The sequence below is a fragment of the Tasmannia lanceolata genome, unplaced genomic scaffold (genome assembly GCF_043159265.1).
Source record: "Tasmannia lanceolata isolate RefF3 unplaced genomic scaffold, GAP_Taslan_0.1 ptg000015l, whole genome shotgun sequence".
In the NCBI taxonomy this organism is placed as follows: domain Eukaryota; kingdom Viridiplantae; phylum Streptophyta; class Magnoliopsida; order Canellales; family Winteraceae; genus Tasmannia; species Tasmannia lanceolata.
In genome coordinates, this window is record NW_027518692.1 from 63,503,051 (window position 1) to 63,514,777 (window position 11,727).

Sequence of the window (11,727 nt, forward strand, 5' to 3'; positions counted from 1 at the left end):
TTGTCTCTCTCCACCCTTTACAATTTTGACGGTCGGGCATCATATAATTTCTCGTATTTCACATGTTTTATAAATCTATATATGTAGAGAACTTTTCTTTATAAATAAGGAGTAAAGCTAACATAAAAGCAAAAGTTTCCTAGAAAAAACATCATTATCTTTAGACTCACTCAACCAGCATTTTATAAAAAAGAATTTATTGTCTAGTGTTAGTTAAAGTAGTGTTTTAAGAATTTTTTGAGAAAAAAAATAAATATGTAAAACAGAATCTTGGACGACGTGGGTGCACCACGTGGCACCCCTCCTCTCTCTATAAGGTGATATATTTGGATTGTAGAAAAAATCTCACCATATTCCACGTTTTTAGCAAAATTGTTTCTATTACTCAATATCCCACACATATTAGCAAAACATTTTCTATTTATTAGAGAAAAAATCTCTAATATGTCCTATGATTTTAGCAGAATTGTTTCTATCTCTCAATATTCTACGTATATTAGCAAAATTTTGGCAAATTATTTATTTTTTGCCAGTGAATCGCAAGGGTTGTCCACTAGTATACCATGTAAAAGAAAAGATAGAAGAAAAAGAAAGAAAACATACACAAAGATAAAGATGAAAGCAACAAGACACATTCAATCAACATCTTTTCTGTTGGGCGGTTGGGCCCACGGCTGACCATCCTACTAGTGGAAAGCACCATTCACATTTACAACGAGTAGGGTGTGGCGATTTCAAGCTGCTGGTTATTGTTGCCTACTTAATGATGTCATGGTTAATAAAACATGTATTTCACATGTTTTATAAATCTATATATGTAAAGAACTTTTCTTTATAAATAAGGAGTAAAGCTAACATGAAAGCAAAAGTTTCCTAGAAAAAACATCATTATCTTTAGACTCACTCAACCGGCATTTTATAAAAAATAATTTAGGGGAGTGATAAATCCACTCCCATATATCTTAAATCGACCCAGCCCCATGTGTCTATCTCTCTCTAACCCAGAGGAGAGAGAAAGACACATAGGGAGAATTTTTGAATTTTTTTTCAAAAAATATAGTTTTTCAATAATTCATAATCCTTGAAACCAACGTGACTGATATCTGCACGACCATTTTTTGATACTGAGGCAAATCACCTTGTTTAACACTTTTTTAACCAGCTCTTGAAAGCTATTATAATCCCCCAAAAGCTCTCGCCAATTAATTGGAATAAGTGTAAAACAAGGTGATTCGTCTCAGTATCAGAACATAGTTGTGCGAATATCAGTCCTGGAAACTAGTTAGGAATATATTTTATAGATCCCACCTAGGCATTGAATCCTAATATTGGGTCCCACATGGGTGGGATTCTCATGTGAAATTAGGGCCGTTGATCTATCAAGCGGTTAGGATGATTATCCGGCTTATGCCAATCCGCGAGCTTGGATTCGCGGATTTGAGTGTATGGGGGGGCGGGGGTATCACATTTGGGGTGCAACAAGGGTGGTCTTTATTGCATTTTTCTTTTATAAAGCATTAATCTATAAATAAAATTCCTGAATATATATTATAAATAATAAGCAAATACGCAGGGCGGCAAAGTCTGACTCCACGTCTCCACACATGGTAATGGACGAATGGCTGCTACTTTTGTTTTCTTTTGACAAAAAGGTAGCCTCTTTATTTGAAAAGCATAAAAGCTGATTAAAATAGCCCTCATCATTTTACAGAATTTACGTACCCATGGCATTTGCTTACAGCACAACATAATTCAGTGTCTTTAAACAAGACATTCCACGAGCTGTTTCCAATAGGCCTCTGAGAAAGCATGAGAAAAATTCCAGGAAGGCCTTGTGTTCTTATTTTCTTTCTGGCACTGTTCTCTTCCTTCTTAAAAATTTCCATTTCAGACGACACAATTACGCAAACCCAATCAATCTCTGGAAACAAAACCCTGATTTCTGCGGGCGAAAGCTTCGAATTAGGCTTCTTCAACCCTGGTAATTCTGTGAACCTATACTTAGGAATCTGGTATAAGAAAATCTCAGTTCGAACAGTGGTGTGGGTTGCAAATAGAGAGAACCCACTTACGGATACTTTCGGTGTTTTGAAGATTGGTGAGCAGGGGAGTCTTGTCATTCTCAATGGGTCAGATGGTGTTGTGTGGTCATCGAACAAAACAAAGGCGATCAATCCAGTTGTGCAGCTGTTAGATTCTGGAAATCTTGTTCTGAGAGAGGAAGGAGACAATGAAAATTTCTTATGGCAAAGCTTTGATTATCCATCCGATACGATGTTACCAGGTATTGTGGAACAACCAATTAGTCCAAAAGCTTAAGCTGTTAGAGGAGTTGTTATTTAATCATGGGTTTTGAGCTAAGGTGCATTGGAAACATAATTTTACTTATGTTTTCAATGAAAAGAACATTTGTAAAAATCTCAAAACATTCTTAAAACGAGTGTGTTAAGGTGCATGAGAAATGTGATTTTACAAATGTTTTGATAAAATAATCTCAAAACTTGTGTAGAAGTATGAAAATATGTGTAAAATGACTGTAAAATCACATTTCCAATGCACCTTAGCATTTTTTTTTTGGTGGGTTGTTGGTACACGTGGATTTTTAGTATCAAGGAGTTGTTCGGTTTTGAACCCGGGACCTGCTGTGAGGCAATAGCACTGATACCATGTGAAACAACCAATTACTCTGAAAGCTTAATCTGTTAGAGATGGTGTTATTTAATCATTTATACTTTTAACAGGTATGAAAGTAGGATGGAATTTGAAAACCGGTCTGGATAAGTTTCTAACGTCATGGAAGAGCGCCGACGACCCTTCTCCCGGAGACTATTCTTTCAGGATCGATCCTAATGGTCTTCCAGAACCATTTCTTTGGCATCAATCAACCCGGATTTATCGAAGCGGACCTTGGAATGGGAATCAATTTAGTGGGGTTCCTGAAATGAGGCCCAATTACTTCTTCAAATTCGAATTTTCATATAATCAGGATGAAATTTATTACAGATTCGAACCCATAGATAGCTCAGTTGTTGGAAGATTAATGGTGAATCATTCCGGACAGCTTCAACGCCATACATGGATCGGTGGGAATGGAGGAAATGGATTTTGGAACCTTTTTTGGTGGGCCCCTAAAGACCAATGTGATGGGTTCTCTGAATGTGGGTCTTATGGTATTTGCAACGCTGATGACTCCTTTGTTTGCGGGTGCGTGAAGGGGTTTGAACCCAAATTTCCACAATTATGGTATATGAGAGATGGGAGTGGTGGGTGCGATCGAAAAACGCCATTGGATTGCAAAAAGGGAGATGGGTTTTTAAGATTGAAGGGAGTGAAGTTGCCTGACACTTCACAATCCATTGTAGACAAGAACATGACTCTGAAAGAATGTGAAGATGAGTGCTTGAAGGACTGTTCTTGTATGGCTTATGCAAGTGCTGATATTCGTGGAGGAGGAAGTGGGTGTGTAACTTGGGGCGATAATGTGAACGATCTGAGACAGTTTTCAGATGGCGGGCAGGATCTTTATGTGCGATTGGCATCATCAGAACTTGGTACGTTTTTGTCAACTTGAAGTTCAATTCTTTTTCTACAAATTTCAAATATAATATATGCTACTACTAAGTACCGTAACTTATATTTCAGTTAGGGCCCGTTTGGAAACCTCCCACTTTGTATTTGGATTTAGAATTGAGTTTTGAATACAAAATGAATAGATCAGGCAGCTCATGTTGAGGGAGAGAGAGAGAAATTGTAATGCAATAAGGGCTGCAAATGTGAGAAATCCAAATCAGAATCTTCTCGGCATCCAAACTGGCCCTTAGGGTGCCATCATACCAACACAAATGCACTAGATTGGTAATTCTTAAGTTAAGTTTGTTTGAACGATACTGGATGGGTAACCTCCTTAGAAGTCCTCACCCTACAGTTTTGCAATTCAAAAAAAAAAAAAACAAACAAAAACAGACCATATTCCAGTTCGCTTCGGATGGGCATCCATTTGTTAATGCTATTCTCGCTAGCTCCGTGACTCGGTGAGTCAACTCACTCGGATTGACTGAGAGGGTAGGGTTGCTGTATGGACCCAGCTGGGGAAAGAAAATACAAAGGCGGAAGATTGAAATGAATAGGAGGTTAGGTTGATCTTGTCTGATTCCCAACTACTTCGACCATAGGTGGCCCACAGTTTTGCCATTTGTTCTCAATCCACGATTTGTTTTTTGACTTACGAAATTTCTTTGAATCACGTTTCTCAACTTAATTTCACCTACTAAAGCCCAAGTTAGGCGATTGGACTTGGCTCAGATCGAGTTATGTATAATCAAGACTTTGATGTCTGAAATCTGAACCTTGAATTAAAGAACCCGTGAAAGACCCTCTTTCGATGATATTTCAGTGTCGGGGAATGATGCTTTTCAAGGCTCCATTCCAATGCAATTACTTTTTTATTCTCTATATTTGGTAGGAAGACTTTCTAGTCTGAGCTTCTCCACACCTACCACCATCCAACCAATAAGCGTGAACAGAACCCCACCCTGATTAGTGCTTTAGTGGTGGGTATTCCATATGAGAGGCGGGAGTTTCCACGCATGGTATTGTTAGGTTGTCAAGACTCATTAGGAGTCTTTTGCTAGGGGCGTAGATCAATCTTCTTATTTCACTCGTTCCATAGTTGGCCCTACTCGGGTTATTGTAACCATCAGGTTATCTATGGGATTTGTTTGGCAATTTCGCGCAAAACCAATTCACGGCTCAATTTTGCAGTAGAGAACAGTCCCACAAGCTCACTTTTTAGAAGATCTTGTCTTATTCATTTAGCAGGTAATTGTTATTTAAACAGCTGTCAAAGGTGAAGAGCCCCAATTGATAGGGTATACTAGACAAGCAGGGTGTCCAATCACAGGGGCTTGTTCAAGATTAAATAATCCAAATGGGAAATCCAATCTCATGAACAACTTATCCAAGGATTAAAATTTCTATCCAACATTCCACCTGAAAATGCAAAGTTTAAACAAAAATGTGCAATGACGCACAATCAAGTCCCCTCCGATGGGATGATTAGGATTGTCGTATGAGTGTGATTTTCAAACTAATGGCTCCACCAAGTGAACATGATAGACACAAGCTTAAAAACCAAGATCACTGAGCAATGTAACGGATTTTCAGGCTCTGAATAAAACCTTCTATCAGCGGGCAGGCTCTTGTTATTTGTTAAAGTATAAGAGACTAAATAACACCATCATAAGTTTTTGTAGTAACTGGTTGTTTTCACATGGTATCAGAGCTATTGCCTCATGGAAGGTCCTAGGATCAAAACCGAAAAATCCTTGTTATTAAAAATCCACATGCACAGCCAACCCAAAAGAGGGGCCACATGTGCCATGTGTATGGCTAACCCAAAAAAGAGGGGCCACACTGTGAGAGGGAGTGTTGATGTATCAATGCTTAAATAACACCCGCACTTACATCTTAAGCTTTTGGAACAATTTGTTGTTTTCACAAGATATCAGAGTTGTTGCCTCACGGCAGGTCCTATAGGTTGAAAACCCAACAACAGGGGCGGAGGCGCATATAGCATGAGGGGGGCCATGTGCCACGTTTATGTCTAGCCCAAAAGAGGGGCCACATGTGCCACGTTTATGTCTAGCCCAAAAAAGTGGCCACACGTGACGGGTAGTGTTGAAGTATCAATGCTCAGCTTAAGCTGTTGGACTAATTGGTTGATTCAAATTATTTTTCTTGCATCTTCTCTGCTTTTACCATAAGGTGAATGATTCATTTGAAGATTATATAGGCAATGGTGACAAGAAGAGAATGGCCATCATAGTCACTGCAACCGTGGTTCCAGTGATGCTTCTATTGGGCTTGATTGGATATTGCGTATGGCGAAAGAAGAGGAAGAATGCAGCAAAGAAAAAAGGTAATTAAAATGACACCTTTGTTCTCTTTAAGGAGCGTGGAGTTTCCTTTAGTTATATCTCTTATCTTTAATGTATTTGTTGTAAGTCAGGTAATACGGAGAAAAGCCAAGAAATTCTATTGGTTGATGTAGTTGGTAGTAAATCAAGGAACAAAGACAAGGACGATGAAAGTAGAAAGGAAGACCTTGAGCTACCTTCATTTGATCTGGGTATTGTAGCAATTGCCACGGACAACTTCTCTGTTGCAAACAAGCTTGGAGAAGGTGGATTTGGCCCTGTTTACAAGGTAATTTCTGATTTTTTACCACTTCTTTAGTAGTATATTAATTTAGCAGGGTTATGCCCATGGTTTTAAATTTCAACCGAAATCTGAAATTTCGGTGGAGACTGACACCGAAATCACCCAAAACCGAAACGGTCATTTATTTCGGCCGAAATTTCGGTTTTTCCGAAATTTTCCCCAAAAAAATCTTTTTTCTAAATATTAATTTAATATTTCACCAAAATTTAAACCTTGGTTATGCCTCAAGTTTAAGTTGTTAGAGTTGTGTTATTTAATCAGTTATACTTCAATACGCGTGGCAAATGTGGCCCCTCTTTTGGGTTGGGCATACACATGGATTTTTAATATCAAGGAGTCGTTGGGTTTCCAAACTTGCCGTGAGGCAGTATTGTGAAACAACCAGTTACTCCAAATGCTTAAGCAGATAGAATTGGTGTTATTTAACTATTTATAACACTTTGGATTACTATATCCAGGGGAAGCTCGCAGATGGCCGACAAATAGCAGTGAAGAGGCTTTCTAAGAAATCCGAACAGGGTCTAGACGAGTTCAAGAATGAGGTTTTATTGATTGCCAAGCTTCAGCACAGGAATCTAGTTAGACTACTGGGTTGTTGTATTGAGGGAGAAGAGAAGATGTTGATCTACGAGTACATGCAGAATGGAAGCTTGGACTCCATTATTTTTGGTTTGGCTCTTATCAACTCTTCATGCATTCCACTTCAAAATTTAATTCTTTACTTATGATTTAATTCTATGAGGAGTTTTTATATGGTGCCCGACCGTCAAAATCTCAAGGGCAGGTGGTGGGATTTTGATCTGGTGGTTTGCCACCTAGCCCGTCTGATTTTGACGGTCGGGCATCATATAAATTCTCTTCTATGGGATGGATTGGTCAGGAAACTTGTGAAACATTTTGGGTCCACTAAATGTTTTCAACGTGATCCAAACCTTTCAACTGGTGACTAACCTCCCTGAAGATGCCACAGCCCCAAAGTGTCACTTGTTGGATAATCGAAACCATGCAATCAGAGAGCTTCAAGTAAACTCTTGTGCAATTTCTTCTATAATCCCATTTATGCAGCTGTTAAATGAATGGTTTAGATTGTCTAATTGGAGCGATTCAGTAATAACATCTCCATGGTAGGATCATCCAGATAGAAGATCTACACCATACTACATGTAGTTAGATCTTATATGGCCAATCATTGATCTTAGATTGGTAGTCTGTTTTGATAAATGAGATTAAGTGTGAAATTACTGGATTTACCCATTGACCATAGTGATCAATAAAGGCTATAAGTGTAATCAGTACATCTTATCCTATTAAGACAAGGATAATTAGTGTCCCACTAAGTTTAGCTACATCAAGAATATTAGTTGATTAAACTGTTGCTGCTCTATTATGAGTGGCAACACTAGCAGTTGTTTTCTCTGTATATGGGGTTGGACTCTGCTGCCATCTATCAGACCTTAAGGAGATCTTACCTATCAGTGATCAGGTCATCCAGAGAGGCAGTAGAATATCTGGCCCATATCGATCTCCAACTTGGCAGATCGAGTTTAGTTTTTTTCTTTTTTGATCGGTCAGCTGGGGTTAGGCGGACCCATATCAGAATATTACTTAAAGAAAGATGATACAAGAAAAGGAACAAGACCACTCCCCCATCATTTGAACAATGACTAAGGAAGGGGGCAAAACAACCAGGGACATGATATCCTTGATATCAATACTTAAAACAAGCAAGAGAAGGGAGAATACATGTGAACTCTAGAGCCAATCGCCATACTCATGTGATTGAACCCCTAGTGATCCAAGACTTCTTTCATCTTCTGGCTAAATTTCCTTGCTCTCATGCTCTTCCTCAATTTCTGAACCTTTGGAGGTTCAGTTTTCCTTTGATGGAGGAATTCTTTTTTCTTCTGTTGGGGGTGATCTTCCCTAACTTCATGATCCAACTCTTCTTTGGATGAGTACTCCGTTTCAGCGATTTCCTACTCTTCTAGAGAACTTCGCTCTTCATTTCTAGGCTTTGCTGCCAGGTCCTTCCTCTCGTCGGCATTTAAGGGTTGAGAGTGTTTTTGATGATCACTCTTTTCCCCTTGAGCCGGTGACCATAACTTCATCCTCTTCAATTCCGTCAAGCGTTTGAAATTACGATCCTCTGTTCTGGGATGGGGCTGGAGTGGTGTGACTCCGGAGATCTTTGCTTTGAGCTGCTTCCATCTGGACATGCCAGATCAATTGCACAAAACCTAGTGCTATTTTGATCCTTGGCATGATCGAAACTATTCTGCCTCACACCTTCTTTGTTTGGTTTTTGAACTGGCCTCCACTCTGATCTAGTTTCCACTTTTGGATCCTTCTTAGGGCAATTTGTGTTTCCATGGTTGAATGTCTTGCAGGAATTACACGAAGGAGGTCTCCATTCGTATTCCACCCTTTGAGAAGTGACACTAGATGATGTCTTTAAGTCCAGTTGATCCGGTAAGCTTGCCCCGGCTTCTATTTCGACACAAAGACACACATAGCTAAGGCACGATCCATCCGCAGTGTGAGTGTCCATATACAAAGGCTTACCAATTTTGCTTGCTATCTTACTTATCCCTTCTTGAGTCCAGAATTTCAGGTGTAACCAGAACCGGAGAGAGAGACAATCTTTCAAGCGAGATGTCCGGAGTCCATCTTCGTAGGATCAAAGGTCGTCCACCAAATGAAGTATTACTTTCCAGAATTTTCTCACAATCCTCGGCCACGTTGAATTTGAACAAGAAAAAGCCTCCATGAAGACCGGTAAGTTGGAAGTCACCTCTGATCTTCCAAACCCTCTTTAGATGGTCCCTTAGAGCCACATAGTATGGGCGTCTTCCCAGAAAGTATCCCACTAAGGCGTTTTTCCATCTCTTTTCAGCTTTCGTGACTATCTCGTCCTCGAATATCACCTTCCTCTGGGTCTTCAATGAAGTCCAAATTTGCTGGTTGGTCTGGTTGGGACTGAGTGAGGAGGGCACTCCATGCGTTATTAGTCTGATGGTTGGTTTGGTTGTTAATTCATGGTTAGACCAGTTTAAATAGACATGTAATGTTGTTTTGATTAGATCTATTGTGTAAAGCTTTGAATGCCTTGATGTAGTTTTACACGTGAGTAGGTCCAGTCAATGCATTTCGCAAGTAATCCAGATATGCACCTCATTGTATCATTCACCTTTCATTTATCTTGGTATACAAAACAGAAGTTCTAATTTAAATTCAATAAAAATTGCTCCAGATGAGGCAAAGACAACATTACTATATTGGCACACACGCTTCAACATTATTATGGGGATTGCTCGTGGGCTTCTTTATCTTCACCAAGATTCTAGATTTCGAATCATTCACAGGGATCTCAAAGCTAGCAACATTCTATTGGATAGCAAAATGAACCCTAAAATTTCAGACTTCGGCACAGCAAGAATTTTTGGAGGAGATCAGATTGAAGCAAATACAAAGAGAGTGGTTGGGACATAGTAAGTATAATTAAAGATATCAGTCTTCGGTGAAAACATAATTAAATTTATTAGTTGCCGTGAGCTAAATGCATTTTGTGAACAATGTGATGCAGTGGATATATGGCCCCTGAGTATGCAATGGATGGTCATTTTTCAGAGAAATCCGATGTATTTAGCTTCGGAGTTTTGGTACTAGAGATCGTGAGCGGCAAGAAGAACCGAGGTTTTTTCCACGCCGAAGAAGACCTTAACCTCCTAGGACATGTAATTATAGAAAATATGATGTTACTTTCATATATCTTTTTCATTGTTTTGGTGACTGAATTGAAATGGAATTGTTTCAGGTATGGAGACTGTGGAATGAAGGGAAGAGCTTGGAATTTATTGACTTATCAATGGGGTTTTCATGTCTCATGTCTGAAGTGTTGAGATGTATACAAGTGGGACTCTTATGTGTGCAAGAACGAGCGGGTGACAGGCCGGCAATGTCGTCTGTGGTTTTGATGTTGAGTAGCGAAAATTCTTCAACACTGCCCAAACCCAAACCACCCGGATTTTGTGCAGGGACGAATCTCCCCGAGTCGATTTCATCATCAAATGGGATACAATCTTGGTCTGTAAATGATGTAACTGTTACAACACTAAATGGACGATAGAGGCCGATCGGGGTTCTAGGACAAAGATTTACGTGGTTTGGCAACGCCTACGTCCATGGCAGAGGCGACGAGAAAATCCACTAGAAGAACAACAGATTACGAGAGAAGATCAGTGTCTTTCACAAAGACCCACTTGAAAAACCCTAGCACACCCTTTTCCCCTTTTTCGAGCTCCCAACCCTCTTTTAAGTCCATAATACGAAAATAGCCCTAAAACCCCCTTTTATAAGGCGGGCCCAAACTTGCTCTCATTGGGCCGAAATCACTTTAAAACTGGCCGGGCATATTTGGATCGCACACAATATTTCGGACCCAACCGGATTTAATTCAAGACACCCAACTCAATATCTTCCATTCTTCTCTTGTTTTTGAAAAATACCGATAAGCCTAAGATTGTCTTTTTCTTTTTTTTTTCTTACCCGGAATTTATCTAACTAAGATTGTTGAGGGTGTCGTTGACGGTGTTGTTTTGAGTTAAGCTAGTTGCAAGGCAAAACAACATTGAAGAGAATTTAATTAGCATTAGGTAAAAAGTGTTTTTTTATTGATTTTTCAACTTGTGGAAAGGTGATTATTATTCTTGTACTTATGCTTTTTTATATCTGAACAGTGGATTTTTCATTGACTGGTAATCTTAGAGAGAGAGAGAGAGAGAGAGAGAGAGAGAGAGAGAGAGACGGAGTTTTTCAACGATTGAAAACTCAAAAACATAAATATATCATGGATATATGTGACGTCTCCTTCAAGTAACGATTTATGTATTTTACAATTGGTGTCTACATCAGTTTGGCAAAACCTTTGACCAGCATGTTAAGATATGGGGAATGACAATAGTTTTATGCAGTTTCACATGGGATGCAATGATGTAGCCCACCTCATGGTATTAACTATTAAACATGACCTACACATCTCATCATCTAGATGCCACAAAAATTACTTTATTCTTTCGCCTATATTTGGATGGCTAATTTTTTTTTAACAGTGGCCCACTTTCAAATGCTTCCATATAAATGGATGCTTGAAAATAAGGCAAAGCCAATGGACCAACATTCCCCTCCAAGGTCAGTAGACTAAGTAGTAGTAAGCACTGTCTGAGCCTCTAGCTTAGGAGTTAAATGCTTGGGAGCGACATTCAAATGCTTTCAGATTACAAGTGCACTTGGGAGTTAAAGATTGCCCCATATTGGGATTGAGCCTCTAGCTCAACAGTCAAAACTTTGGTCTTCAACCTTAAGGTCCGAGGTTCGATCCCGGCTTACCTACGCAAACAAAGAAGAATTGCCCCATATAAAATGATCATTTAGAAGCCCATAATTTGGCAAGGTGATCAACCAAATCATTGGCACTTCTAGGTACAGAAGAAAAAGAAATAGTACCGTGTA

General features: G+C 39.3%; 1 protein-coding gene across 7 annotated transcripts; it reads left to right on the forward strand.

Moving 5' to 3' along the window:
• The first annotated feature begins 1,720 nt into the window (after positions 1 to 1,720).
• Positions 1,721 to 10,970, forward strand: LOC143892979 (receptor-like serine/threonine-protein kinase SD1-8). 7 transcript variants are annotated; one of them, XR_013255673.1, is made up of 8 exons: positions 1,721 to 2,284; positions 2,742 to 3,551; positions 5,792 to 5,917; positions 6,008 to 6,204; positions 6,678 to 6,888; positions 8,607 to 8,755; positions 8,823 to 8,994; positions 9,113 to 9,455. XR_013255673.1 is itself a non-coding variant. In XM_077397898.1 (8 exons), exons 1-8 carry the CDS (start codon positions 1,810 to 1,812, stop codon positions 10,051 to 10,053), a joined length of 2,187 nt encoding a protein of 728 aa, XP_077254013.1. In that variant the 5' UTR covers positions 1,726 to 1,809; the 3' UTR covers positions 10,054 to 10,186. The 7 variants fall into 7 exon arrangements, 4 of the variants coding, with proteins under 4 accessions (XP_077254013.1, XP_077254011.1, XP_077254015.1 ...); XR_013255674.1 differs by having other exon boundaries at positions 8,607 to 8,688; XR_013255672.1 differs by adding an exon at positions 9,470 to 9,496 and having other exon boundaries at positions 1,722 to 2,284; positions 8,607 to 8,994; positions 9,113 to 9,234.
• The last annotated feature ends 757 nt before the right edge of the window (positions 10,971 to 11,727 follow it).